At 45.8% G+C, this 26007-nt stretch overlaps 1 protein-coding gene across 11 annotated transcripts in view; it reads right to left on the bottom strand.

The window, feature by feature from the left end:
• The window catches only part of LOC106583030 (membrane-associated guanylate kinase, WW and PDZ domain-containing protein 1), a 198412-nt gene that overhangs the window by 17757 nt on the left and 154648 nt on the right, over positions 1–26007 (bottom strand). For 8 of the 11 annotated variants that reach the window (XM_014166771.2, XM_014166774.2, XM_014166775.2 and 5 more), the window contains 9 exons: positions 24144–24226; positions 22435–22470; positions 16636–16693; positions 15636–15739; positions 14557–14676; positions 12813–12998; positions 11890–12522; positions 2942–2973; positions 50–296 (listed from right to left, as the gene is read on the bottom strand). In XM_014166771.2, coding sequence (XP_014022246.1) covers positions 50–296; positions 2942–2973; positions 11890–12522; positions 12813–12998; positions 14557–14676; positions 15636–15739; positions 16636–16693; positions 22435–22470; positions 24144–24226 — 1499 coding nt within the window. The remainder of the gene's footprint in view (positions 1–49; positions 297–2941; positions 2974–11889; positions 12523–12812; positions 12999–14556; positions 14677–15635; positions 15740–16635; positions 16694–22434; positions 22471–24143; positions 24227–26007) is intronic. The other 3 variants (XM_014166773.2, XM_014166776.2, XM_014166772.2) reach the window with 2 other exon arrangements.

Genomic DNA, 26007 nt, shown 5'->3' with positions numbered 1-26007 from the left:
CGATAGGACAGAGGAAGCACCCGAGCCAACACCAAAAGTAAATACTTACGCCTACTTTCATACATGCTCCTGGACTGGGCCCAGATCTTGAAGGGGTCCGGTTTCCTCTGGATGGTCCCGTCTGCCTGAGGGTCCTGGGGAGGCAGGCCGGGCAGGGGCTGGGAGGGGGGTGGGGGGGTGGCGCTCTCGCTGAATGGGGTGGCCAGTGATGGGTGCACAGGGGAGTCAGTGTGGGTACTCCGGTGGCTGGACACACTGTGCACAGAACTGTTCTGACTGTCCTTCCTGGCTAACTGCTGTTTGAGGGAGAGAGAGAGAGAGCGAGAATAGAAGGAGTAAGACAGGGAGAGAAAGGTGGAGGGGGAGAAGATAGAAGGAGTAGGAGAGAGTGGTAATGATACATAAATACATAAACACAGAAGTCAGTCAAAATACATCCGTTTTAATCAAGGCCAGTGATGTCACCCAGAAACACATTCTCTAACAATACCCACGGCATAATCAAGCAGATTTGTTCATGAGATTTATTTTGGGGAAAGTGAAGAACTCAGTCAAAAATCCTAACAGAAGAAAAACAGAGCTCGGCTGACTAGAGTATATAGTCTATTCCTTTTGTTCAACACAGAGCTGAATACATTAATGGCAGACCCTATCCCCCAATGCATGAGGAGACATTCAGAGACATACAGTGAGAAGGGGGTTAAACTGAAGAGTCATTTAATATCATTTCAACAAGCCATGACAACCACCATGTCATATTGTTCTGAATTTGTTCCTGTAGTTAGAATCAGATAAGATTAGCATTCCTGAAACATTATTTTGTTGAAATGTAATTTGATTTTGGAGAATTAAGCTAATTGATTGCACCCAAATTGGCTTTTAAAATTGATAGGATTCAGATAATATTCAATAAATAAAGTACCCAACAACCGATTTGGACCAAACTTCCTACCAATAAGACATGAAGAATAAATGAAATGGTTGAAAGCCACGGACACCCCACGCCAATCCCACCACAACACCAGTATAAAGTATCAGTTCTCCATGTTTGACAGGTAGTATAAAGGTGTGGTTTGGATCACTGCTTCTTCATACTATGTGAATCTGGTGATGTTTTTTCCCCTCTGTTCTGAGAATTCGTCATTGAAGTTGCTTGCATTATTTACCATAAATAAGTGTGGAAGTAACATATTTGAGCACTAGATGCCACTGTTCTTGCTATACCGCAACACTCTTTTATCCATTTTGCTGGGCTCTTAAATGTTTACTAAATAGATCATTTCCTGTGCAACATTGGGTAGAAAAATTCAAGCCAGTCCTCCATGTCTGTGTTTGCCTATTGATGCCCTTGTTTTAAATTGTGCAGGGCTCATTTGTAAAAGAGTCTTCAGTCTCAATATGACTTCCCTGTTGAAATAAAGGTCAATAAAAAAGCCAATTCAGTTTGTCCTTCTCTTAGCAACCCAATGCTTCAACCCAACTCTCCTTGAATAGTCCAATAAGTGGCAGCTCTCTGAGCGGGCTAACCATATGGTGCAATTCTCATATGAAGACTTTTCCTACAAGCCCAAAACGTCGATGCAGAAATGGGCTAGTGGCTAAAATGTTGTAACCATACACAAAGGGGTTGTTTCTTGGACAGAGATTAAGCGTAAGAACAAACTGAATTTGTTCTTATGCAGACTGAATTGCTTTTATGGAGGATCTATTTAATAAACACAAGAGATGAGCAAAACTGAGAAAATAGTGAGGCGGTAAAGTAGGAACAGGGGCATCTAGTGGTCAAAACATGCTACTTTCACACTACTTTATGGTTAACAATGCAAGCGACGTCAATTACACATTTTTCTGTACAGGGCAAAAAACCCATAAAGATTCACACGGAATATGTTACATAGTATGAAGAAGCAATAATCCAAACATTGAGAACTGATACTGTATTCTGATTGTCGGGGTGGGATTGGTGTGGGGGGTCTGTACGTGGCTTTAGATTTTTTTTTTTTAAATGTCATGTCTTTCTCATTGGTAGGAAGAAGTTTGGTCAACATCAGATGTTGGGTACGATATTTATTGAATATTAACTAAATCCTATAAATTAATAATGCCAATTTGAGTGCAATCAATTAACCTAATTTCTCCAAGATCTAATTATATTTCAGCAAAAATAATTCAGGAATGCTAATAGTATCTGTTAATAACTACAAAACAGATTTCAGAACAATCTGAGCTGGTGGGTGTGGAAATCCTTTTCTTGTGCTTTTTGAGGTGGAACGACCCGGAAGGGAGAATACATCTAGGAGGGGAAAACACAGAAGCACAAATCCACCCCCATTCTTCCCTCATACAACACAGAGAGAGCACACAGGCAGCATCTCCCCCAAGAGATAGGCTACAGGGAGAGGGTAACACACACTGACAGTGGTCCAGTCTCTAGCAATCACATGACTTCTCCATACCGTCTACATTGGGGCCAGAAATAGAAGCTAAGAAGAGCTGGACCATTCTCAGAAATCAACCCTACACTTGGACCACAAGCTTGGAATGCTTTTTCCAAGGCTGGCCTAATTTACTGATCTATTTACCTAGAATTCATTAAAGCCAGGTGAACATGAGAACATGGCATAGATAATGAAAAAAATATCCATGAGCAGGCCTGCTCTGCCTACCAATGGGTCAACATTATCAACCAGCGCAGCATTATCATCCAGCAACAAAACAGTTTCACCCAACACAACATTATTCCGACCCAGCGACCCAGCGCACAGGTCTTTAAAGCTCTCATCAGGACCAAAACACAGCGGGGGTCCTGATAGAGAAAATCCCTCACTGCTCTGGGATGCTCTACACACCAACCAATATTAGGAGAGTGGAGAGAGGGATGGATGGAGGAGAATGGAAGGGATATGTGGATGGGGGAGGTATAGATATATTTGGTACTCACCAGCTTTGGGCTCTTCTTTGCAGGAGCCACCCCTGGGAAGCAATATCCAGATCACGATGGAGAGAGAAAAAAGAAAGAAAGAGAAAGAAAAAAAACGTGTTAACGACACACAATAATATTTCACCTTCCTCACAGGTAAAAGACGAAGAACAAAACCCCAGCGTGGAGCAGATGGGGGACTCCAAACAGGCACTCCAGCGGTGGAGCAGCGCTAGCCTGCTTGAGTTATCTTCTCCCCCTCTTTCTCTGGCTCGTTCCCTCGCTCCCTCACATCCACCCTCCCGCGCACCGCGTTAAAGGGGGCAGCGCGATCTATCTGCATTAGCACGGCGGCTGACTGCTGCAGCGGAAGAGGGGCCAGCCCCAAGGGCTAACCAAGCGCTCCGCTCGCTAGACCCTGCCTAACCCACTGTCAGAGAGAAAGAGTGTGTGTGTATATGTGTGTGAGAGAGAGAGGGAGAGGGAGAGAGAGACAGAGGGGTAGAAAGAGCGAGAGAGGGGCAACTCTGAGCTAACTCCGCTATCGTTCCCATGGAGAAGGATTCCAAGATACTGAACATTAAATGATAGGCAGTCAGTTCCCCTCTTACTGAGACCATCTTCCTGCGTCCGTTCAGCACGCCGCTCGGCTGTGGAAGGCTCCGGCATCTAGAGGCAGTCACACCGCTCTTCTCCCGTCTCGATCTCTAGCGCTTGCTTTTTTCTCCCTCTCCTCTTTTTCACCCTCCCCCTCATCTCTCCATCTCGCTTTTCCCCTTCACCATCCCTCCACCCACACGCTAGTAAACATACGTGCACACAGACATGCGCGCGCGCGCTCACTCCGCTCTCATCAATCGGAGGCAGGCTCTGACAGGCAGGGCCTGCATTAGCATAAATAATATGTTTATACATTAATAGAGTCCCACACTGGCAGGAATATCATTAGAGCCTCCAACATGAACACAAACAGAGAGTAATGGGAGACTAAAATGAAAACATAGCCTAGATCTGTGTGTGTGTGTGTGTGTGTGTGTGTGTGTGTGTGTGTGTGTGTGTGTGTGTGTGTGTGTGTGTGTGTGTGTGTGTGTGTGTGTGTGTGTATAATGGTATTCAGCAGCATAAAGAAGAGAACGAGTAAAACATACATGTATTGTATTCAGTGTGTAAGAGCAGGTGTACATACAGACAGGATTGGATGAAGTGTCTATCTCTGATCCTGACAAAACAGGGTCAGTTTGTGTGTAAATCCTTTAGGGAGATCTGGGGGATTGAGGTGGATTAGGCAGTTCTTTATGGCTCTTATCCCCTCAACATCTGTATTCAACAGCCACTGTAATGTGGTCCACAGTCCAGCTACCTTAGAGAATGTTCCCCTCTCCATCACTGCTCATCTCAACAAATCTCTTCACTCCCCTAATCCCTCTCTCCTCTTCTCCCCTACCTGCTCCCTTCCACTATAGCGCTCTCCTCTTCTTTCAGCAATTGTTATTCTCTCGGCATAGCACAGCCACGCCCTACTCCACTCACCCTGAACACCATTTGACCAGCCCAGCCTCTGTGTGTTTGTGTCAGTCTCTTCTTGATGATCCTGTGTACTACGTGTCTAATCTGCCTCTGCAGTATGTTGCACGACTCCACACTGGCTACTCTGGGTGGCCATTAAACCTTCATATACTCTGCAGCAGAGCAGCCTCTCCATCTCACCTCCCCTCAACCTTCCCCCACTCTACCCACGCTATGCTCTCATCACCTCCCCAAACTTTCCTTCTCATCCTCTCTCAGCCCCTTCTCTTCACTCCTCTCCTGTACTAACCTTCCCTCCACAGCCCTCCTCTCTCTTCTCCTCAAACGAGTCACACTACCATTTATGGTACCACCCATCTCTCTAAAAACACCAGAGGATTGGGAGAAGGGGAAGTGTACAGTTCCTAAGAGAGCAGCACTGAGTTTTAACAGACCTTTAAAATAATTATCAACTGTAGAGCCATCTGCCCCTCCCAGGAGTCAAACAAAGTGACAGTGCCAGAGACGGGTTAGGGGTGTCCTAAACGTGCTAGCTAGTAGCTACTTCCCTTCTCACTCTGTTTCAGGGCTAGGGTGGTGCTACTGGGCATGTGTGGAGCCCTGGATCCGCCGGTGCTCTTATCGATGCAGCTTACAGCATCATCCACCCCCCATCTTTTAATTACACACAGGGGGACTAGCATGGCTGGTTCTCACACTGATGGACTGAGCAGGAGAGAGAAAACACAGGCTTGAGCCAGCCTTCTTTCCAAACTCAAAACACACTACTGAACATGCCTGTCACATGGATTTAGGTGACTGATCAGCAATGGTTGTTTTCATCTGAAAACAGCATACCTTCTATTTATACACTACCGCAATATGTGATTTATTCATTTGACATTTTTTGGTGATGCCATCATGCCACTTCAGTTGAAATCCTCCGCCACTGCCCTCACGTAGGTTGTCGTGGTCACTAGGTTGCTCAGTCTACAGAGAGAGGCCGCAGGTCAGTCTGAAAGGGCGCTGGCCACAGCGGCTGCTAAACGGAGGCTATTACTGAGGCGATTATGATGTCCAGCGGGGTGGGAGGGGGTACACTGGCCCCACGTCTCGGCCCCCCTCCTCCATCTGGCCTTAGATGGATGGCTTCCGACAGCCCGGCCCATCTGTCACAACGGCGCCAGCAACAGGCGCACAGGGGACTGACAGATGGTCTCTTGGCAACGGTTGCCTCGGCAGGCCGGTCCAGGCTATTTCACAGTACAGACTGAGCCACATGTCATCAATGTACAAATAGGCTGTCACGGACGTGACTGTGATGACAGATGCAGATGTTTATTTACCCAGGGTAGCGAATATATAGAAGATGGGATTGAAAGTGACATATGTGCATCCCAGTCCTGTGACCAGGAAAAGGTGACATGGAAAAGGTGCAGGCGTTAGCAACCTCACAATTGAATCGTTCACCCACAGTAAAGAGAAAAAGCATCCAGGCCTGGATTAATACAAGTTGTCCATGTATTGTTTGTGAGAAGCTTATGCAGTAGATTACGATGCCGAGCAGAAATGACAATTGGGAGCAGTTCCTTTTGTCTGTCCCGTCTCTCCGGGCATAGAGAACAGGATGAGGGGTGACCCACTCCCTCACACTAATCTCAGATGTATATACTGTATTCTATTCTACTGTATTTTAGTCAATGCCACTCCGACATTGATCGATCTAATATAAATAGATTTATTTTACTTTTAGATGTGTGTTTATTGTTGTGAATTGTTAGATATTACTGCACTGTTGGAGCTAGGAACACAAGAATTTTGCTACACCCGCAATATCATCTGCTAAATATGTGTATGTGACCAATACAATTTGATAGAGGAAAGCCCCACTGCAGAGTGCTGCAGAGTATTGTCATGGAAACAAAGGAAGGCCGAGATGGCTGAGATGTACGACCACCCCCCCAGGCATGGAGGTGTGAAGAGAAGGGGGAGGAGGTAGGAGGGGAGGTGGACTCACCTTGTCCTTGTTACGCCAGTGACTCTGGCTCCTACACAAACAAAGCCCGTCGCCCAAAAGTGCACGGGCAGAATCTGGAGGCCAAGCTGCTGGTACTCTATTCCTCGATCATTGGATTTCTGTACAATTTCTCTGCAATGCCATTCGTTATCAGCGTTGAACGTGAAGTCAGCAAAATGTTATGCAAAGCATGCTTTCAGCCCTTACATGGCACCGTAAGGCAGCCTAAGATAGATCTTTGTAGGTGTTTGGCATCAATCACCATCATCAAACCATCATCTAACTCAGTTTAGGAGTCTGAAATGGCTGGTCTACTGAGGGAGTCCTGCTCAATGTCTATAACAATGTCATTCTGTCCTTTGTTTTGTTATGTGTTACCTACGCAAGCCCAGTAGGCTAGGCCTACTATTTTATGTTTATACATTTTTTAAACCATTTATTCAACAGGACCACAATGGAAATTCTTGTTATCCTCTATGATTTTATATGCATTATCCACATGTGATTGTATTGCGTTTTAAGTGGTCAAATAAAGCTACACTATACAGTATATAAAAATGTATGTGGACACCCCTTCAAATTAATTGATTCGGCTATTTCAGCCACACCCGTTGCTGACAGGTGTATCAAATTGAGCAGACAGCCATGCAATCTCCATAGACAAACATCGGCAGTAGAATGGCCTTACTGAAGAGCTCAGACACTTTCAACGTGGCACCGTCATAGAACCTTTCCAAAAAATCAGTATGTCTGCCCTGCTAGAGCTGCCCCGGTCAACTGTAAGTGCTGTTATTGTGAAGTGGAAACGTCTAGGAGCAACAACGGCTTAGCCACAAAGTGGTAGGCCACACAAGCTCACAGAATGGGACCGGCGAGTGCTGAAGCGCATACAAATCATCCTTCCTCGGTTGCAACACTCACTATTGAGTTCCAAACTGTCTCTGGAAGCAACATCAACACAATAACTGTTTGTCGGGAGCTTCATGAAATTGGTTTACATGGCCGAGCAGCCGCACACAAGCCTAAGATCACCATGTGCAATGCCAAGCATCAGCTGGAGTGGTGTAAAGCTGGCCGCCATTGGACTCTGGAGCAGTGGAAACGTGCTCCGAATCACGTTTCACCATCTGGCAGTCCAATAGACGAATCTGGGTTTGGCAGATGCCAGGAGAACACTACCTGACCGAATGCATAGTGCCAACTGTAAAGTTTGGTGGAGGAAGAACAATGGTCGGGGGCTGTTTTTCGTGGTTTGGGCTAGGCCCCTTAGGTCCAGTGAAGGGAAATCTTAATGCTACATCATACAATGACATTCTAGACATTCTGTGCTTCCAACTTTGTGGCAACAGCTTGGGGAAGGCTCTTTCCTGTTTCAGCATGACAATGCCCCCATGCATGAAGCGAGGTCCATACAGAAATGGTTTGTCGAGATCGGTGTGGAAGAACTTGACTGGCCTGCACAAAACCCTGACCTCAACCCCATCAAACACCTTTGGGATGAATTGGAATACCAATTCAACATCAGCATCAGTGCCCGACCTCAATAATGCTCAATAAGTCCGCACAGCAATATTCCAACATCTAGTGGAAAGCCTTCCCAGAAGAGTGGTTGCTGTTATAGCAGCAAAGAGGGGACCAACTCCATATTACCGCCTATGATTTTGGAATGAGATATTCGACAAGCAGGTGTCCACATACTTCTGGTTCTGTATCTATCTACATGAAATCAATTCCTTTGGTCTCTGGGTGGGTGTGTTCGTGTCTCTGTTAGCAGCAGAACGTCTAGAGCAGGGTGGAGATAAGCGACGTCTCCTTCCTAGCAGCACTCTGGCTTCACTTCTACAACAACCCAACACTGAGCAGAAACAACCATCTTACACTGTGCTCTGTCTGAGAGGGACAGTCTATCACGCTCCACAGCACTTAAAGCTCCCCGTGAAGACACAGAGGAAAGAGAAATATTAGCTAGAATATTACACTTGTTGGACATTGGCTTAGAGACCTTCGAACCCTCTGCAGGTGTAGATTGGTCATTTCGCTTCAGCCCACTGGCAGAAAGCAACAGTGTAATGGATGGATAGGTTATTATCAGACTGGCATACATCCTCACTCGCCATGTCAGTCTCTATCCCGGTTCATCCTCCCTCCATCCCTCACTCCGCTCTGGGGGAATGAGGAGTGCAAGGGCCCAGCCCCGCCGGGAACAACCCTGTCACCTCTGATGGATGTCTCAGAAGATGAACAGATCGACAGGGGTGTCGCTGTGCCACTCTTTCATCATCCTCCCGCCTCTGACATCCTCTCTCCTTCCTCGCCTCCTCTGAGGTGGTTGAGATGCTAAGCCTGTGGTGTATGCATCTACTGTATTGTCCACCATGCCCAGCCTGACAAACAAGTGAATGGATACCTTTAAAGCACAGGAATGGGACTGACTTGGACTTATCTGGGTGGATAATGAGGGAGGCTGTGGGGCTACAGAGAGCTAGCCTAGCGCTCAGGTATTCTCCTCACAATGGCTCTGCATGGAATACAACCGATGCTGGCTGCACCACCTCTCCCATCCCCGTAGACCACTGACATTTACACCCATTCATAGGCGCACTTCAAGGAAATTCATGGGAAGTGCGTGTCTTTAGGGGCTAGAATGAATCATGTCAGTGTCATAATCAGAACGTTTCAGCAGGAAGGCAGAGAAAAGGAGCACATTAGGCAGCGTAATTAGACAAATGGAGGGATGGGCATCATAATGGATTCTTTGATGGAAGCTATTAATCACACCTCCTGGCTCAAGAAGAGAACAGGATGCAGAACAACAAAAGACGGGAGACACACCCACACAGGACCTTTGCTGTATCATATAGACATGGTTCAGTATGGAGACTTATGCAGTGACCACCATCACCAGTGAGAAAGAGGAGGATGAGAAGAATCCAGCGAGAATCTAGTGTTGTGCTGGGGAGCCAGTCAGCTTACTCCCAGAGAGGGGAGACGAGCACTGTTGCATACACAGGCCTTAATGAGCTCAGTACACTGTATGCACTGAGAACCCCCGGGATTGGACCGGACGCTCGGGTGGGAATCTGTACACACTGGAAGGGGGGATGGGAAAGGAGGAGGAGGAGGAGAGTGAGGGGGCAGATCTCTGCCAATTAGAGTTTTCCTCTGGCTCCCTGTCAAAGGCTTGTAATTGGCTGTTTGGACTGACTGGTGACACTCTCATGCCCAGAGAGAGAGAGAGAGAGAGAAATAGAGCAAGCGAAAAGGCAAAAGAGGGAGAGGAGGGATGCTGATATCAGACCCCCCAATTAGCGGCCAGGCCTGAGGAGCGCAGAGCAGAGAGTAATTAATCCTGCTGTCTGCGTGGGGCAGGCAATATCTTAGCTGTCTGATCCACACACACACAACCCCAGAGCAGAGCTCAGACTGAGCAATGATCACCGAGAGAACAGCGCTTTATGACATGTAGCACCCACTGAGAGAACTGCGCTTTATGCCATGTAGCACCCACTGAGAGAACGGCGCTTTATGCCATGTAGCACCCACTGAGAGAACGGCGCTTTATGCCATGTAGCACCCACTGAGAGAACGGCGCTTTATGCCATGTAGCACCCACTGAGAGAACAGCGCTTTATGACATGTAGCACCCACTGAGAGAACAGCGCTTTATGCCATGTAGCCCCCACTGAGAGAACAGCGCTTTATGACATGTAGCACCCACTGAGAGAACAGCGCTTTATGACGTGTAGCACCCACTGAGAGAAGAGTGCTCAATATGAGACGAATGAAGTATGTGAATGAACCATAGAGAAAGAGAATTGTTAATATTTGTACTACGCATACATGACACTCATGAGTCAATAGGTTCACCACGTTTTCATGGTAACTTGCCGAAGCAATCCTCTGCTGAGTAGTCCTCTGCTTTCCAGAGAGTAGTGGTACACTCTGTATAGAGCAACAGTATGTCTCTGCTTTGCTCTAAAGAAATAGACAGCAGCAGTAAAAAGAGCTTTCATATCAGCTCTGTCTTCCATCCATGACACATTGAGGAATGATCCTCTCTAACTGTCCCGCCCACCCATCTCTCCACTCTCTGGTCCAGGGAGTCTCTGTTAAACGCACAAACATTTTGTTTTATTGACAATCCATAAAAAGCGGAACATTATGGCTGTAGCGTTTTATGGGCTTGTACACAACCCCCTCAGACTAATGGTGGCCATTAATAAAGCAAGACAGGGAGAGGAACGGAGCCATTTGTGAAAGCAGAGCACCCAGTCAATGTCCTGGTCCGTTCCTCAACACTCAGCATTACAGGACGGATGTTCAGGTCCTTCAATTCCACAAATGAATAATTCCGAGAACTTCCAATGCCAGTTCAGACCGCTCTGTCTCAGTGAAAACTTTCCAATTACATGTCTCTCTCAGTGTGAGTCAGGGCTCTTTGTGGAGGTGTGTTCTGGGTAGTGGGTACTGTCTGTCTGGGGATTGGAGTGAGACCAAAATTCAATCATCCCCCTCATACACTGAGTCTTCTCTTCAGCTCTTTTATGAGACCGTTTTTCCAATCATACACCTAGTCAAAATCCTGTCCCGAGTTCTCATACAACACAGACACAGTCGAATCTGCACGCTCGCAAGCACAAACACAAACGCTCATGGACACACACACATACACACAAAGCTAGGATGGAAAAAAAATGAGACACCACAATTATATCTCAATAACGTAACTTTCTCTTTTGTGTTGTTTTAGGGATAACCTATCCTTAAGAGTCTATTGACGCACCGGTGCATCAATCTAAGTGACATGATAAAAAAATCCCCATCAAAATATGTCAGTATAAGCTATGTCGCCCTTCCGCATCTGCGGTGGAAGGTGGCCGAGCTACAGCGGTGTTTATCAGACCATGAGACATCCCGAAAATCGGTCTTCTCAAAAAAACGTCCGTAGCGTCCGAACGGTTTGGCCTATAAACTACTCTATGGAATGTAGAGACTCTCACAGTGGTGTTTTCCGTTTTGCTCTACCACCCCCACATGTCAAGGGACTGATGTGCCACCTTCTGTCTGTAGCGTCCAAAGCGTTTGAGCTACAAACTAATACAGGACTCGTCTGAAGTTAACCCATACAAACGAATGGAAGTATAGAGGTAGTTTTGTGCCAACAAAAATAAGGGGTTAAATATGTGTCCAAAAAAACATATTTCCTGATCTCCTAGACTTCAAAACCTTATTTGTCGTGGCTAATAGATTATGCATGTATGAACTACACATTCAACCCAAAGTTCCGGAGCGTGTCATTAAACCTTATCCAACCAAAATATGTTTTATCATCTTCCAGATTCCTGAAAATGGAGACGGAGAGAAGAGGCGGGAGTAAGAGGAAAGCTTGCCAACCTGAACTCAAAACTTTGCATGTTGTGGCCGGTTTACTGTGTCTATGTCTTACCTCCACCTCTCTGCACCAGCATGGTGACCTCACTTCCTTTGGGGCACTTGCTGAGCAGGTCCACCACCTGGTTGTGGCTCATGCTCTGGACGTTCCTCTTGTTCACCTCCACAATAATGTCCCCCTCCTTCAGGCCCCTGCAGCGGGGGTAGTCTACGATCTGTTTGACCCTCTGTCCTCCCCCTGCAGGGCTGTCTGCGATGGTGAACCCAAAGCCTTTGTCTCCCTTCTCCATGTGCACTGTGATCAGCTCCGGCTGCGTCGCTATGGACGACGCCAGCGTCACCGAGTCGCTGGGGTAACTGTGCGAGCCGTTGGACGCCACCTCGGCAGAGGAGGGGCTGTGGGGTCCTGACTCTCTCATCCCATTAATGGGGCCTCCGGTCTGGCTGCCGTGGCTGGACGGAGAGTCGTAGCTCTCCTGGCCGTTGATGATGATAGGCTCCTTGTCCACGATGGCCACGGAGGTCACCAGGCTAGTGTTGGGGTCGTCTGGGTCAAAGGGCAGGGGGTAGCCGCGGCACAGCTCCAGGTTGACTATGGAGCCAATCTGGATGGACTGGAAGACCTTCACCACCTGAGCGTGGGTGTAGCCCAGCACGCACGTGTCATTGACACTCACGATCACGTCACCTAGGGGAAGAGAAGGTGAAATTAATGTTGGATAATTAGCTCCATGTCACAAACTGAAATCATGGAAGTAACACTTGAACTGTCTATTGCTCAATTAGAACACCTACACTACACTATAACACCTACACCATTCAGTGGTCACCTACCAGGAGAGCACCAGCTTCAGTTAATCAACCAACCTTGATAAGTCAACTGTTTTAGTGCAGGGTTGGAACAGAAGCCTCTGTAGCTCTCAAAGAGTTGGTGACCACCTCTTAATAATGACACGGAACGACAGAGCGGAGGCCCACCTGTCTCCATTTTGCCGTCGACGGCAGCAGGCCCGTCCAGAACCAGACTCTTGATCTGAAGGAACTCATCAGGCTCGTCGCCCCCGACTACGGTGAAGCCGAACCCTCGGTGGCTCTTCCTTAGTTTGGTGTTGATAAAGGTTCCCTTCAGCTCCGCCGGGTTCCTCGTGAAGAAGGGCTTCCCTCCTGGGGAACACACACACATAAGCCTTACACACCTTTCATAAGGACCCGTTGATCTCATGTGCTGTGCTAGCCAAAGGAGGAGGGGTTACCCTAAACAGTCTTGGCTCCGGATCAGTGAGTGCTCGATAAGAGATGTGTTGGTTTGATGAGCTCCATTAATCATAAAGGGACTGATTAAGATCGATAGATTAATTAGGCTAAGAGGGATTCCAAGAGCTAGGGGGCAGCAGCCTGGTTGTGCCTGAGAATAGGGGTAATCCTATGGGTAAATCCCATGACCTGGCCCCAGTCTGTGGGGGCTGCTATGCCCTATAGAGTGCTACACTATTGGGTAAAACCCAGGATTTTATCTGGGTCTGGCAGCATGGTTAGATAAGTAGTAAAATAATATTCACTGTCAATTCTGAAAGTGTATGATGACACTGTGGTACAGTTCTATATACACGGCAGCCATCAGTTTAAAACAGCTTTTCAAGGCTTGACACTAGGATGGGAAGGAAGTGTGTGTTTGTGAGTGTGTGTGCGGGGTTATTGTCAGACTAATTCCCAGTGATTTAGAAACAGATGTTTCTAAGCTTATGCGTAATAGCCGAGCGTGCCACCAAGACTGCCAGTGTATGTAGACCAAGACACTGTATGTAGACCAAGACACTGTATAGAGACCAAGACACTGTATAGAGACCAAGACACTGTATAGAGACCAAGACAGTGTATAGAGACCAAGACAGCACTGAACTCTCTCTACTCTGGTACACTCTGGAGTCTAGACATGGAGTTGGCAGACTCATATAGCTTAGGCAAATGGACACCCGAGTCGGTCTTATGAAATAAGAACTGCTAGAGTCTGGGGTCTGTAATCTAGATCCAAGCCCTCGGTCTCTTCTACTATGACTGGCTCCAGTCATGCTGTCAGTTGGACAAATGTTCACAGAGTTTATATGAGAGATGGAGTGGGATATTCAGAGTTTATTGAAGTGATATATTGACTGTGGAAGGAAGCGGGTGGAATGAAAAGGGAGACATTAAAGCAGGGAAGATGGCCGCGAGGGATTGGAGAGTGACTAACAAACCGCAGATGCTACACTTACATGGGGGAGGAGTACAGCTTATGCATACAATGAAAAATGTATTACCCTTGGAGTCAGCCAGTGTCCTTGTGTTTGCCTTCAAATAATTCAAGACACAAGAGGCAGACCAATGCAGTAATATTGAGGAGGATTTTTTTTTTTTTTGTATTTATTTATTTTTTACAAAAGAGAAGTGGGTGTAGGAACTTGAAAGCAGGGTGACTTAAAAGAGCTGGGTAAAAAGAGAGATTTGTGTGGTGGAATCTCAAGGCCTTGAGTTGCTTTGGGCAGCGCCGGTCAGGGGCCTGAGCTTACAGAGATGGAGAAAGACAGAGCGTGAGTGAGTGAGAGTGAGAGAGGCGAGTGAGAGGAGTGAGAGAGGAGAGCAAGATAGAGAGAGGCACGTGATGAGGGTACACATCCACAATGTCGCAAACAAAAATGGACCAATAACCTCACAAAACTAGGATATTGACCAGACCAGGACTCACGTTTTGGCCCGATGAGGGGCGGCAGTGGGGGTCTGGCTTGGGTGTCCCTGTAGGTCTCCTGGTGGTTGGCGGTATAGCTGGCCAGCGGGGCACCAGCCAGGGTGGCATCCTCTATCCATTCTGGAACAGCAAAGGGCACACTCCTGTCTCTGGTGTCTGTACAGTTACAGTGATCCTTATGGTTCACCACAATGGGTGGCTTGAAAACTACTGTACTGCATTGAGCCACAATGGCTGCCGATTAAAGTAATACCATGTAATACAATCTCTGATCGATCAAAACGGCAGCCTCACTGTGTAGTGTATTGGAGGATTAAGTCTTCATTAATATTCTCAGCATCAAGATTCAATCAATGAAAGCGTAAAAGTCATAGATATTGAGCGTAAAGAGATATTAAGCTTAAAGGAGAAAAGGTCAGCAGGTAGGTAATCAAGTCAGAAGCACATTTAGCTGAGTGGGCAGAGCGTGGACCAATAGGCAGGTTCCTAGTGGTGTGACCTGCATGAAGAGAGGAAATGTGGAGGACATTCTACATACACTTCCTTACGTCCAGTATGTATTTGGACAGTGATGCTAAACTTTTTAATTTGTCTCTATATTTCAGCAAAATGCTGGAGGACAGAGCCAAATGTAACATTTTTGCATCACTGTTCAAATACATACATAGCGTACTGTGTAGACTAAAGAGACCTAAAGCATATGTCCTGAAATGCTTTTCACTAGGAGAACAAGACCCAGAAATATTATAACTATCATATGGTGATACATTTTCATTGCTGTAACAGACTTTTAATATATTATTGTCAAACCAAAAAAAACTTACCTAGACCTGTAGATGTATAAAATCATTCATATTAGCACAAATACTTTAGAGGGTATCAGTGACACTTAAAACATTGCCAAATCAATAAAAAATAAAAAAACTATTTTCAAGGTCATTAAAATAAATCATAGGTATGCCTTTATGGTCTCTCGATAGCAAATCATAAAGAGAAGAAAGCAGGGCAGAAGGACAGACAGACACGACCACAGACATGGAGAAAGAAAGAAATGACGCCCGGCGGGGCTGGAAACGAACCTCGGATGTAGCGCTCACCTTCTGGTGGCTGCTGTTGCTCGAGCTGCTTCCGCCGCTTAGCTTCCAGTATAGGGTTCTCATACTGGGTCTTTCTGTTGATGTGACTGAGAGAGGGAGGAAGAGAGGGAGGGATGGAGGACAAATTAGGACAACGAAACAGGAAAGTAGAAAGATAATTCATTGGAGTCAGCAAAAGAAAAAAAGAGAACAAGGGGGATGATGACAGGAAATAAATGTGTATGAGAGAAAGAAGAACAGAAGTAAGCCAAAAAGGTGAGGCAAAGGATGGAGAGGGAGAAAGAAAGAGATACAGAGAGGCAGTGGTGAGGGAGTTAACACAACACACAATTAGAAAAAAAGTCTCTGGTGGCCAATGCTCCAGGAGCCAGGGCTTAAGTCAGGGAAGTCAAGTCTGGTACAGACAGTGCTCTGTTGGAGCCGACGAGACAGAGACGATGAGGCCTGAATATCAACAGCATCACACAATCACTAAAGTACACTGCTTCAGGAGGTTAACAACACCACCAAAACACGTCATACCACAAACCCAGCAGGGAATTAGGAGAGCAGTACACCGCACCGTAAGGAAATTACACTTCAAACAGTACAGAAACATGCTGGGAAATTATGCAGTAAACAGGAAAAAAATAGGAATAATATATATTGAAAAATCTCAGACAAAAAAAAAACTGTGCCTCTGCCTCTAAGGTATTGCTTTGAACAACATCAAAACATATGAATGCATTCATATTAATGCACAGGCCCAAGGGTCTCCCACTAGATGAGAAATTACATGTTTCTAAATGATCATGACAGCAACAAATGGCCTATTTTTACCATAACAGACTAGACCAAAATAACAGCCGTCTGGTATACTGCATTTGATGGTGTTTTGCATATTCTGGGCCACTGCACAGTGTCAAATGCATTCTGAATGTACAGTACAGTGAGGTAGTGAGACAGGCAACAGAGACATCCGAAGGTGTGTGTCACTACTTACTCCACATAGTAAAGCCCATAGACTGGGTCCTCTATTTTCTCCCAGCCTGTTGGCAGCTCTGGATGGGACATAGAGAGAGGTGGAAAAGGCAGGATGTTAGAGATGGTGTCATAAAGACCTTTTCCTACCACACACAGCCTGTCAGTCACCTGGGAGTGAACAACACTAGAGAAGCTGTGTGGACCTGGCTCTTGGCTCCTGGCAGGACACGGCTGACATTTAACACATCAGATAAAGAACTACAGGGGGGCTTTGACCAATCACGATCAACCCCGCGCCCAGATGGAGAAGAGGATCTGGTGGTCTAAATGTGGACAGGGTTTCTATTGTGGGTTGCAGTTTAAAAATGTCACGGTGAAGAAATGTTTTCTATATGTTCATGGCAGTAAGGGAATCTGACGTATAATGCGACTGACATCCTTGATGTAGGCATGTGTAGAATGGTATTCAGTGTTGTCCTTGATTGGTTTACCACTGTCTATGTCACCATGGCATTGGAGACCGTCACGAACTGGATGTCCTTGATCCTGTATTACTCACTGTGGTCTAATTCATTAAGGATGCATTCTCCTCAAGAAGCCTTTCTTTCAGACACGTTTATTTGCCCTGACATCAATGCTCAGCGTGGCCTGACAAGACTGCCATGAATGGCCTGACAACACAGCCATAAATCAGGACTGATTGGATCTAGACATGGACTACTCAGCCGTAAAGGCTGCTACATTGATACATTCTCAGTATACGGAGCAGTGTGATTAAAACAGCTGAGACAGAGCTAGTTAGCTAGCTACTGTACTAATGGCTATGAAGGCAGCAGGTAGCCTAACGGTTAGAGCATTGGGCCAGTAACCGAAAGGTCACTGGTTTGAATCCCCGGGACGACTAGGTGAAAAATCTGCTGATGTTCCCTTGAGCAAGGCACTTAACCCTAATTGCTCCTGTAAGGCAAGTGTCTGCTAAATGACTAAAATGCTAAATGTATAGAGACATGTCAGAGGGCTGTAATTGGTTACATACAGATGTCTGTGACTGTCTGCTGTGCATTGTCAGCGCTGCATGTCATTAGCCCCAGTTTATTATATCTCAGTCTATATTCTGACGAGTGGTGTACACTAACTACCCCTCAACCAGCTTTAGAGGATGTGGAGGCAAGGTGTTAAGCCGGGAGAGTGAAGGCAAGGAATTAAAGGGGTGTTGTGTTCGGATCATTCACAATACACAGACTAGGGTTTATTTTTCTCAGATGTTCTGAAGGGAAACAGTCAACCTTGAGCCAGTAGCACCTGCCTGTAAATTCTAATCACTCACCTTATTTCACACCAGAGTGGCTGTATTCCTAAAGGAGATCTGTGTGATATTATCGCTAGATGCCAAAGCCCTCATGTCACAACTGGCCTTGCTGATACTGAGTGGCTGCAGTGGGACCAATCTAACACCTATCCAAAAGAGCTCCCTGCTCCACGTTCCCCGGTCGACGCCCATGCACACTCCAGTTCAAGGGGGACTCGGGTGACAAATTGCCTATTAAACTGTTTGCATCTCATTCGGTCTTCCTGACTATTTGATTTCTCCTGAGCGAGGGGTTGCACAATCGAGGCCATACATCTGCTGTCCTATACACAACTGGAGTAATTGCCTTTTTCTCCATGTATCGGATTTCACAATCGATACATATTGACTGTGTTCATCCAATCTGAGCAGTGGTATGAAGAAGGGATGCTCCTCTCCTGGGCTGGCTGCTGTTCACAACATGGAGGAGACCATATCAGAGGCAAAACACTGGTCTAGGATCAGCTTACCCTCACTTAGCTCAGACCTAACCTTAACCCAGGGGTGCACTACTCCTTGGCAATTCATTGATCAACTGATATCACGGATTGACCTGGTATTGCACACACCTGGTTCCCCAGTCTAAATCAGTCTCTGGGCTCTATTTTCGGCTGCTGCTGAGGCACAAATGTCAAACACACCTTAGTTTGCAATTTCGTCATGTAAAAATTGGTGCACTGGCATTTTCCACCAGGTTCGGCAATTTACCTGTCTAACATCAGCTTGCTGGCACTGAGGTGTGGGATACTTAAGACCGACCAAAAGCTGGTCTTAGCGTAATGGATTTGGTTGTAGAATAGATTTTTTCCAGCGGAGGTGCACACACTAGTCTTATGTACGTCACTAATGTTTTATTAAAGGCCCAGTGCAGTCAAAATTGTTTTATACACTGCTCAAAAAAATAAAGGGAACACTTAAACAACACAATGTAACTCCAAGTCAATCACACTTCTGTGAAATCAAACTGTCCACTTAGGAAGCAACACTGATTGACAATACATTTCACATGCTGTTGTGCAAATGGAATAGACAACAGGTGGAAATTATAGGCAATTAGCAAGACACCCCCAATAAAGGAGTGGTTCAGCAGGTGGGGACCACAGACCACTTCTCAGTTCCTATGCTTCCTGGCTGATGTTTTGGTCACTTTTGAATGCTGGCGGTGCTTTCACTCTAGTGGTAGCATGAGACGGAGTCTACAACCCACACAAGTGGCTCAGGTAGTGCAGCTCTTCCAGGATGGCACATCAATGCGAGCTGTGGCAAGAAGGTTTGCTGTGTCTGTCAGCGTAGTGTCCAGAGCATGGAAGCGCTACCAGAAGACAGGCCAGTACATCAGGAGACGTGGAGGAGGCCGTAGGAGGGCAACAACCCAGCAGCAGGACCGCTACCTCCGCCTTTGTGCAAGGAGGAGCAGGAGAAGCACTGCCAGAGCCCTGCAAAATGACCTCCAGCAGGCCACAAATGTGCATGTGTCTGCTCAAACGGTCAGAAACAGACTCCATGAGGGTGGTATGAGGGCCCGACGTCCACAGGTGGGGGTTGTGCTTACAGCCCAACACCGTGCAGGACGTTTGGCATTTGCCAGAGAACACCAAGATTGGCAAATTCGCCACTGGCGCCCTGTGCTCTTCACAGATGAAAGCAGGTTCACACTGAGCACATGTGACAGACGTGACAGAGTCTGGAGACGCTGTGGAGAACGTTCTTCTGCCCGCAACATCCTCCAGCATGACCGGTTTGGCGGTGGGTCAGTCATGGTGTGGGGTGGCATTTCTTTGGGGGGCCGCACAGCCCTCCATGTGCTCGCCAGAGGTAGCCTGACTGCCATTAGGTACTGAGATGAGATCCTCAGACACCTTGTGAGACCATATGCTGGTGCGGTTGGCCCTGGGTTCCTCCTAATGCAAGACAATGCTAGACTTCATGTGGCTGGAGTGTGTCAGCAGTTCCTGCAAGACGAAGGCATTGATGCCATGGACTGGCCCGCCCGTTCCCCAGACCTGAATCCAATTGAGCACATCTGGGACATCATGTCTCGCTCCATCCACCAACGCCACGTTGCACCACAGACTGTCCAGGAGTTGGCGGATGCTTTAGTCCAGGTCTGGAAGGAGATCCCTCAAGAGACCATCCGCCACCTCATCAGGAGCATGCCCAGGCGTTGTAGGGAGGTCATACAGGCACGTGGAGGCCACACACGCTACTGAGTCTCATTTTGACTTGTTTTAAGGACATTACATCAAAGTTGGATCAGCCTGTAGTGTGGTTTTCCACTTTAATTTTGAGTGTGACTCCAAATCCAGACCTCCATGGGTTGATAAATTGGATTTCCATTGATTATTTTTGTGTGATTTTGTTGTCAGCACATTCAACTATGTAAAGAAAAAAGTATTTAATAAGATTATTTCTTTCATTCAGATCTACGATGTGTTGTTTAAGTGTTCCCTTTATTTTTTTGAGCAGTATATATCATATTGTACAAAATCTGATGGAACGAACACTGCAAATGTGTGAAAAAATGTGATCACTGTTATTTCCTGATAGTTGCTGGTTGAGAACATAATCTATACCAGACCTTCCAATCAGTAGGTTTGCATGGGCGGGAGTTTCGGCTTTCCATGGTGACATCACCATGTGGTAAGTTGATTGGTTAATAGACCAATAACAAAGAGAGTTCCAAACCTCCCTGCCAACAACAGCTAGACCACTCCCGGGCAATCCTAGCAAAATTGTTGTTTGAGAAATAGTTTACTAAAAAGCTACTTTTGCCCATTTTAATGGAAATATGTTACAGTAATGTACTTATTGTTACCCAGAAATTATTTGATATTGATATGAAAACAGCTGCATTGGGCCTTTAAACATTATGTTTGTCCAGCTTCTGTGAGAAGTTTGAACTCAACCTTTTTGGGAATATCAAGTTATTTAAAAAGACTGCTTATTGTTTTTAGTTGATCATTTTGTCAAAAAACGCATTTTCTACTTTCGTTTGTTCAGTCAAATTGTGTGAATTCTGATCGTTGTCTGTGGCGCTGAATCTGCTTGTAGGCTATACTTGCCTGTTTGTTTGTTTACCTTTCACGTGGCAAAGTCACTACCGGCCATATCAACAGTGATGGTAGGATCGATCTATCTATATTTTGGAGGAGTATAATGATGAGCGGACATTCCCGCTTTTTCTTTATTTTGGATCTTTTTCCAGCTTTTGAGAAAAGTTTGGATGTGCGTAAAACCCTCCATAGTCTACGCTGTCTTAGGCATAATATTATATGAGCACGGGGAGCAATTATGGTGCCTGTAACTGTATTTAGACAGACTTTTTAGGTCTTATCAATAGTAAATGTAATATTGCTTATTGACGACGTTTTGTATGTCCATGGCTCAGATAATGCATTTTACAGTAGTCCTCTATCAGTGTGAATGCTATGTTAACAATATATTTCCACATTGAAGACATGCAATCACTTAGAACAATGTGGAGTGCAAACATGTTCAACATATTGAGCAAATATGGGATAGGCTGACATTTCTTTATTTTGTTTCTGTCGGCTTTATAACAAAGTAGGCAAGAACGGACTAACATTGGAATTGGAGTTGATGACAATACAATAAATAAAATACTGTAAATACACAACTTGAAGCAACCATATATTTACCATGGAGCACGTTCTGAACGGCCAGTGAGGTGGTCAAGCCTCGACACACCATCTTGTTTATTCATCAGAACTCAGCCCTTTCAAGCCACCGCCAGCTCCTGCGGCTATAATTCTGGTTGTGAAAATAGCAAAAATATTTCTGACACCCCCACCAACCTATAGCACCAGCACCAGTCCTAAGACTTACCATTGCGTTAGATTTGTTCAAAAAGAGCCATCTGATCAACAGCCTAGAACAAAAATCTTCAGACACTGATGACTCTCGAGAACTGGGACTATTCACCGATGCATTCACCATTGAAATAAAATAGTAGGCAGCAGTTATCAGAGCCCATCTCAGAGCCATGGCTGTTAGCCTCCCTCTGGCTCCAGAGACTGATGCACCGGCAGACAGTGGTGGGTAAAGTGCTCTCTGTTATAATATGAGCAACAGTGGATGGAATGATGCGGCTTGAGAGTGAGAGGTCCATTTGAATGAGAGGCCCATTAGGAAATGATCATCATGACAATGTGCCCCTCGTGAATGGTTCTCTCTGTATTACTGCATGCTGGCTGGCCGGGCGAGTGCATTAACACGGTAAGAACTGCCTGATCAGCAGACACACGGGAATGTAGGTGAACGCACACACGTCTTTCAGTCTTTCACAGCCCAGGTGTTATAAAGCGTTTGATTACATGTACAGGTGTTACAGCCCAGGTGTTATAAAGCGTTTGATTACGCTGTAATAAGCCAGGGTGACGTTGTCAAATACACTAGACAGGTTTCCCATAAGACACAGCAGGGGAGAGGGGGAAGGAGAGACAGGCCTACCTAGCTCACTGTCCATCTCTTCTGTGTGTACCCCTTCTTCTCCAGGAGAACACCAGCAGACCATGGGTGGAGGAACCGAGGGAGGAGAGGAGAGTGAGAGGGGGGAGAGAAAGAGAGTGAGAGCGGCAGAGGGTTAGCGATTGATTTTTTTATTTAAGCCTCAAGCAAGCCGAGGGAGCAGCAACATTTGGCTCCATACACTGTAAAAAAACATAATGTGTCCGGAATCATGACTGCTAACCGTGACTAATTAGCTCAAATGGTTTGTAAGGTGTAAATCTATACTAAATCCCTACATGCACCATGACAATAGCTCATCGCTCTATATTAGCCACAGTCTGTACAATAACGTTAAGCACAAAGAACATAGCTCTGAAGAGCTTTCTACTTCACCATTGGGTGGCACTGTATCATACTGTACTGTAGGTGCATTTATGTGAAATAAATGAGTCATACCCTACACACAGACATACAGGTAACTGCCAAAGTGAAATAAACACTTGAGTAAATCAAGGATACAAAGTATATTGAAAACAGCTGCTTCCACACAGGTGTGGTTCCTAAGTTAAGTAAGCATCCCATTATGCTTTGGGTCATGTATAAAAATACCCAGTTTCCCATTATTTTGGCTACCATGGCTAGAAGAGATCTCAATGACTTTGAAAGAGGGGTCTCAAAGGGACATAGGGGGTTTAAAGGTTTGTGTGTGTGTGTGTGTGTGTGTGTGTGTGTGTGTGTGTGTGTGTGTGTGTGTGTGTGTGTGTGTGTGTGTGTGTGTGTGTGTGTGTGTGTGTGTGCGTGTGTCTCAGTCACCAGATATCAACCTAATTGAACACTTCCGGGAGATTCTGGAGCGGTGCCTGAGACAGCGTTTTCCACCACCATCAACAAAACACTAAATGATGGAATTTCTCATGGAAGAATGGTGTCACATTCTTTCAATCGAGTTCCAGACACTTGTAGAATCTATGCCAAGGTGCATTGAAAATGTTCTGGCTCATGGTGGCCCAACGCCCTATTAAGAAACATTATGTTGGTGTTTCCTGTATTTTGGCAGTTACCTGTACATTTTAATATGGACCATCTGAGATTGGGGTGGGTGAAAACAGCTGCCACTAAATAGGAATTCTAGTTCATGCACCATATGCTTGACAATATGAATCATATATCTCTATCCTATGTGTCCTCTAGCAGCAACTTGAGAGGATAGAACTTATAGAGATATCTCAATACAAGGACCACAGAACACATTGAGAGGACACATGGCAGCGGGTGAGAGGAGGGGAGGGGAGAGGCATTTGAAACGCTAGTGTTTTGTGTGGGTGGGTGGGCGGACACTCCTCTGTTGGACAAGGTACATTATTTATTTATGATAGATGATGCGAATGATCCAGTCAGTCCTTCAGGCTGCCGGGGGGCGTCTTGCTCAGACGTGAGCGCAGGCTGGCAGTCAGGCAGCACACGAGATCAGAATATTAACGTGTCTCATCTCATCTCAAGTTACATTACGGTGGCTCAAGTGTGCCATCTGCAGGCCACTCGTTGAACAATTGATCTGACAGACATGCATCTGATTCTGCACGGTTCCCTCTCCACACAAACAAATGAGTCAACAACAGACAAACAAACAAGACAGTGAATACACAATTTCCCCGACACACACACATGCATGCACAAACACACACACACACAGTCTGTGGTGGACATACCGTCGTCTTCACATTCTTCCAGGGGTTTGGGAGGTTTGTTCAGGCACCGGGGGTCGATCCAGGATGTGGTCTTTGTGTTGTGGCTATAGATAGACACACAAGACAGTGTCAGACAGCCAGACAGCCACATTGTTCTGACTGGGAAGTCATCACACACTCACTGTCTGAAAAACATCCTCACTTCCACGGCTAAATATGATACACACTGTGAAGTAAATCAGACTCAATGCTAAAGGCAAGTATCACAACTTCCAATGTATTAAAGGTTCACGTTAGGGTTCTACAATCAGTCAGTTAGGGTTCTACAATCAGTCAGTCAGGGTTCTACAATCAGTCAGTCAGGGTTCTACAATAAAAAACAACATTAAAAATCGTAACAACCATACAACCAATATACACATAACATGAAACAATGAGAGGGATAAAAAGGAATAGTCTTTACTCAAAAAAAGATGGAAAGTGGAAGCACAATATTTTCTTGAGAAGATACTAACTGAAATACTATTATGGTGTGTTACGGGGTGTAGGCTATGTTAGATGGTGTGTTACGGGGTGTAGGCTATGTTAGCTGGTGTGTTACGGGGTGTAGGCTATGTTAGCTGGTGTGTTACGGGGTGTAGGCTATGTTAGATGGTGTGTTACGGGGTGTAAGATATGTTAGATGGTGTGTTACGGGGTGTAGGCTATGTTAGATGGTGTGTTACGGGGTGTAGGCTATGTTAGATGGTGTGTTACGGGGTGTAGGCTATGTTAGATGGTGTGTTACGGGGTGTAGGCTATGTTAGATGGTGTGTTACGGGGTGTAGGATATGTTAGATGGTGTGTTACGGGGTATAAGATATGTTAGATGGTGTGTTACGGGGTGTAGGCTATGTTAGATGGTGTGTTACGGGGTGTAGGATATGTTAGATGGTGTGTTACGGGGTATAAGATATGTTAGATGGTGTGTTACGGGGTGTAGGATATGTTATACAGTGGGGCAAAAAAGTATTTAGTCAGCCACCAATTGTGCAAGTTCTCCCACTTAAAAAGATGAGAGAGGCCTGTAATTTGCATCATAGGTACACTTCAACTATGACAGAAAAAATGAGAAAAAAACTAATCCAGAAAATCACATTGTAGGATTTTTAATGAATTTATTTGCAAATTATGGTGGAAAATAAGTATTTGGTCACCTACAAACAAGCAAGATTTCTGGCTCTCACAGACCTGTAACTTCTTCTTTAAGAGGCTCCTCTGTCCTCCACTCGTTACCTGTATTAATGGCACCTGTTTGAACTTGTTATCAGTATAAAAGACACCTGTCCACAACGGCAAACAGTCACACTCCAAACTCCACTATGGCCAAGACCAAAGAGCTGTCAAAGGACACCAGAAACAAAATTGTAGACCTGCATCAGGCTGGGAAGACTGAATCTGCAATAGGTAAGCAGCTTGGTTTGAAGAAATCAACTGTGGGAGCAATTATTAGGAAATGGAATACATACAAGACCACTGATAATCTCCCTCGATCTGGGGCTCCACGCAAGATCTCACCCCGTGGGGTCAAAATGATCACAAGAACGGTGAGCAAAAATCCCAGAACCACACGGGGGGACCTAGTGAATGACCTGCAGAGAGCTGGGACCAAAGTAACAAAGCCTACCATCAGTAACACACTACGCCGCCAGGGACTCAAATCCTGCAGTGCCAGACGTGTCCCCCTGCTTAAGCCAGTACATGTCCAGGCCGTCTGAAGTTTGCTAGAGAGCATTTGGATGATCCAGAAGAGGATTGGGAGAATGTCATATGGTCAGATGAAACCAAAATATAACTTTTTGGTAAAAACTGAACTTGTCGTGTTTGGAGGACAAAGAATGCTGAG

The sequence above is a fragment of the Salmo salar genome, chromosome ssa22 (assembly GCF_905237065.1).
Source record: "Salmo salar chromosome ssa22, Ssal_v3.1, whole genome shotgun sequence".
NCBI lineage: Eukaryota > Metazoa > Chordata > Actinopteri > Salmoniformes > Salmonidae > Salmo > Salmo salar.
The sequence above is the reverse complement of the archived record's forward strand: the minus strand, read 5'-3'. Positions and strand labels throughout refer to the sequence as shown.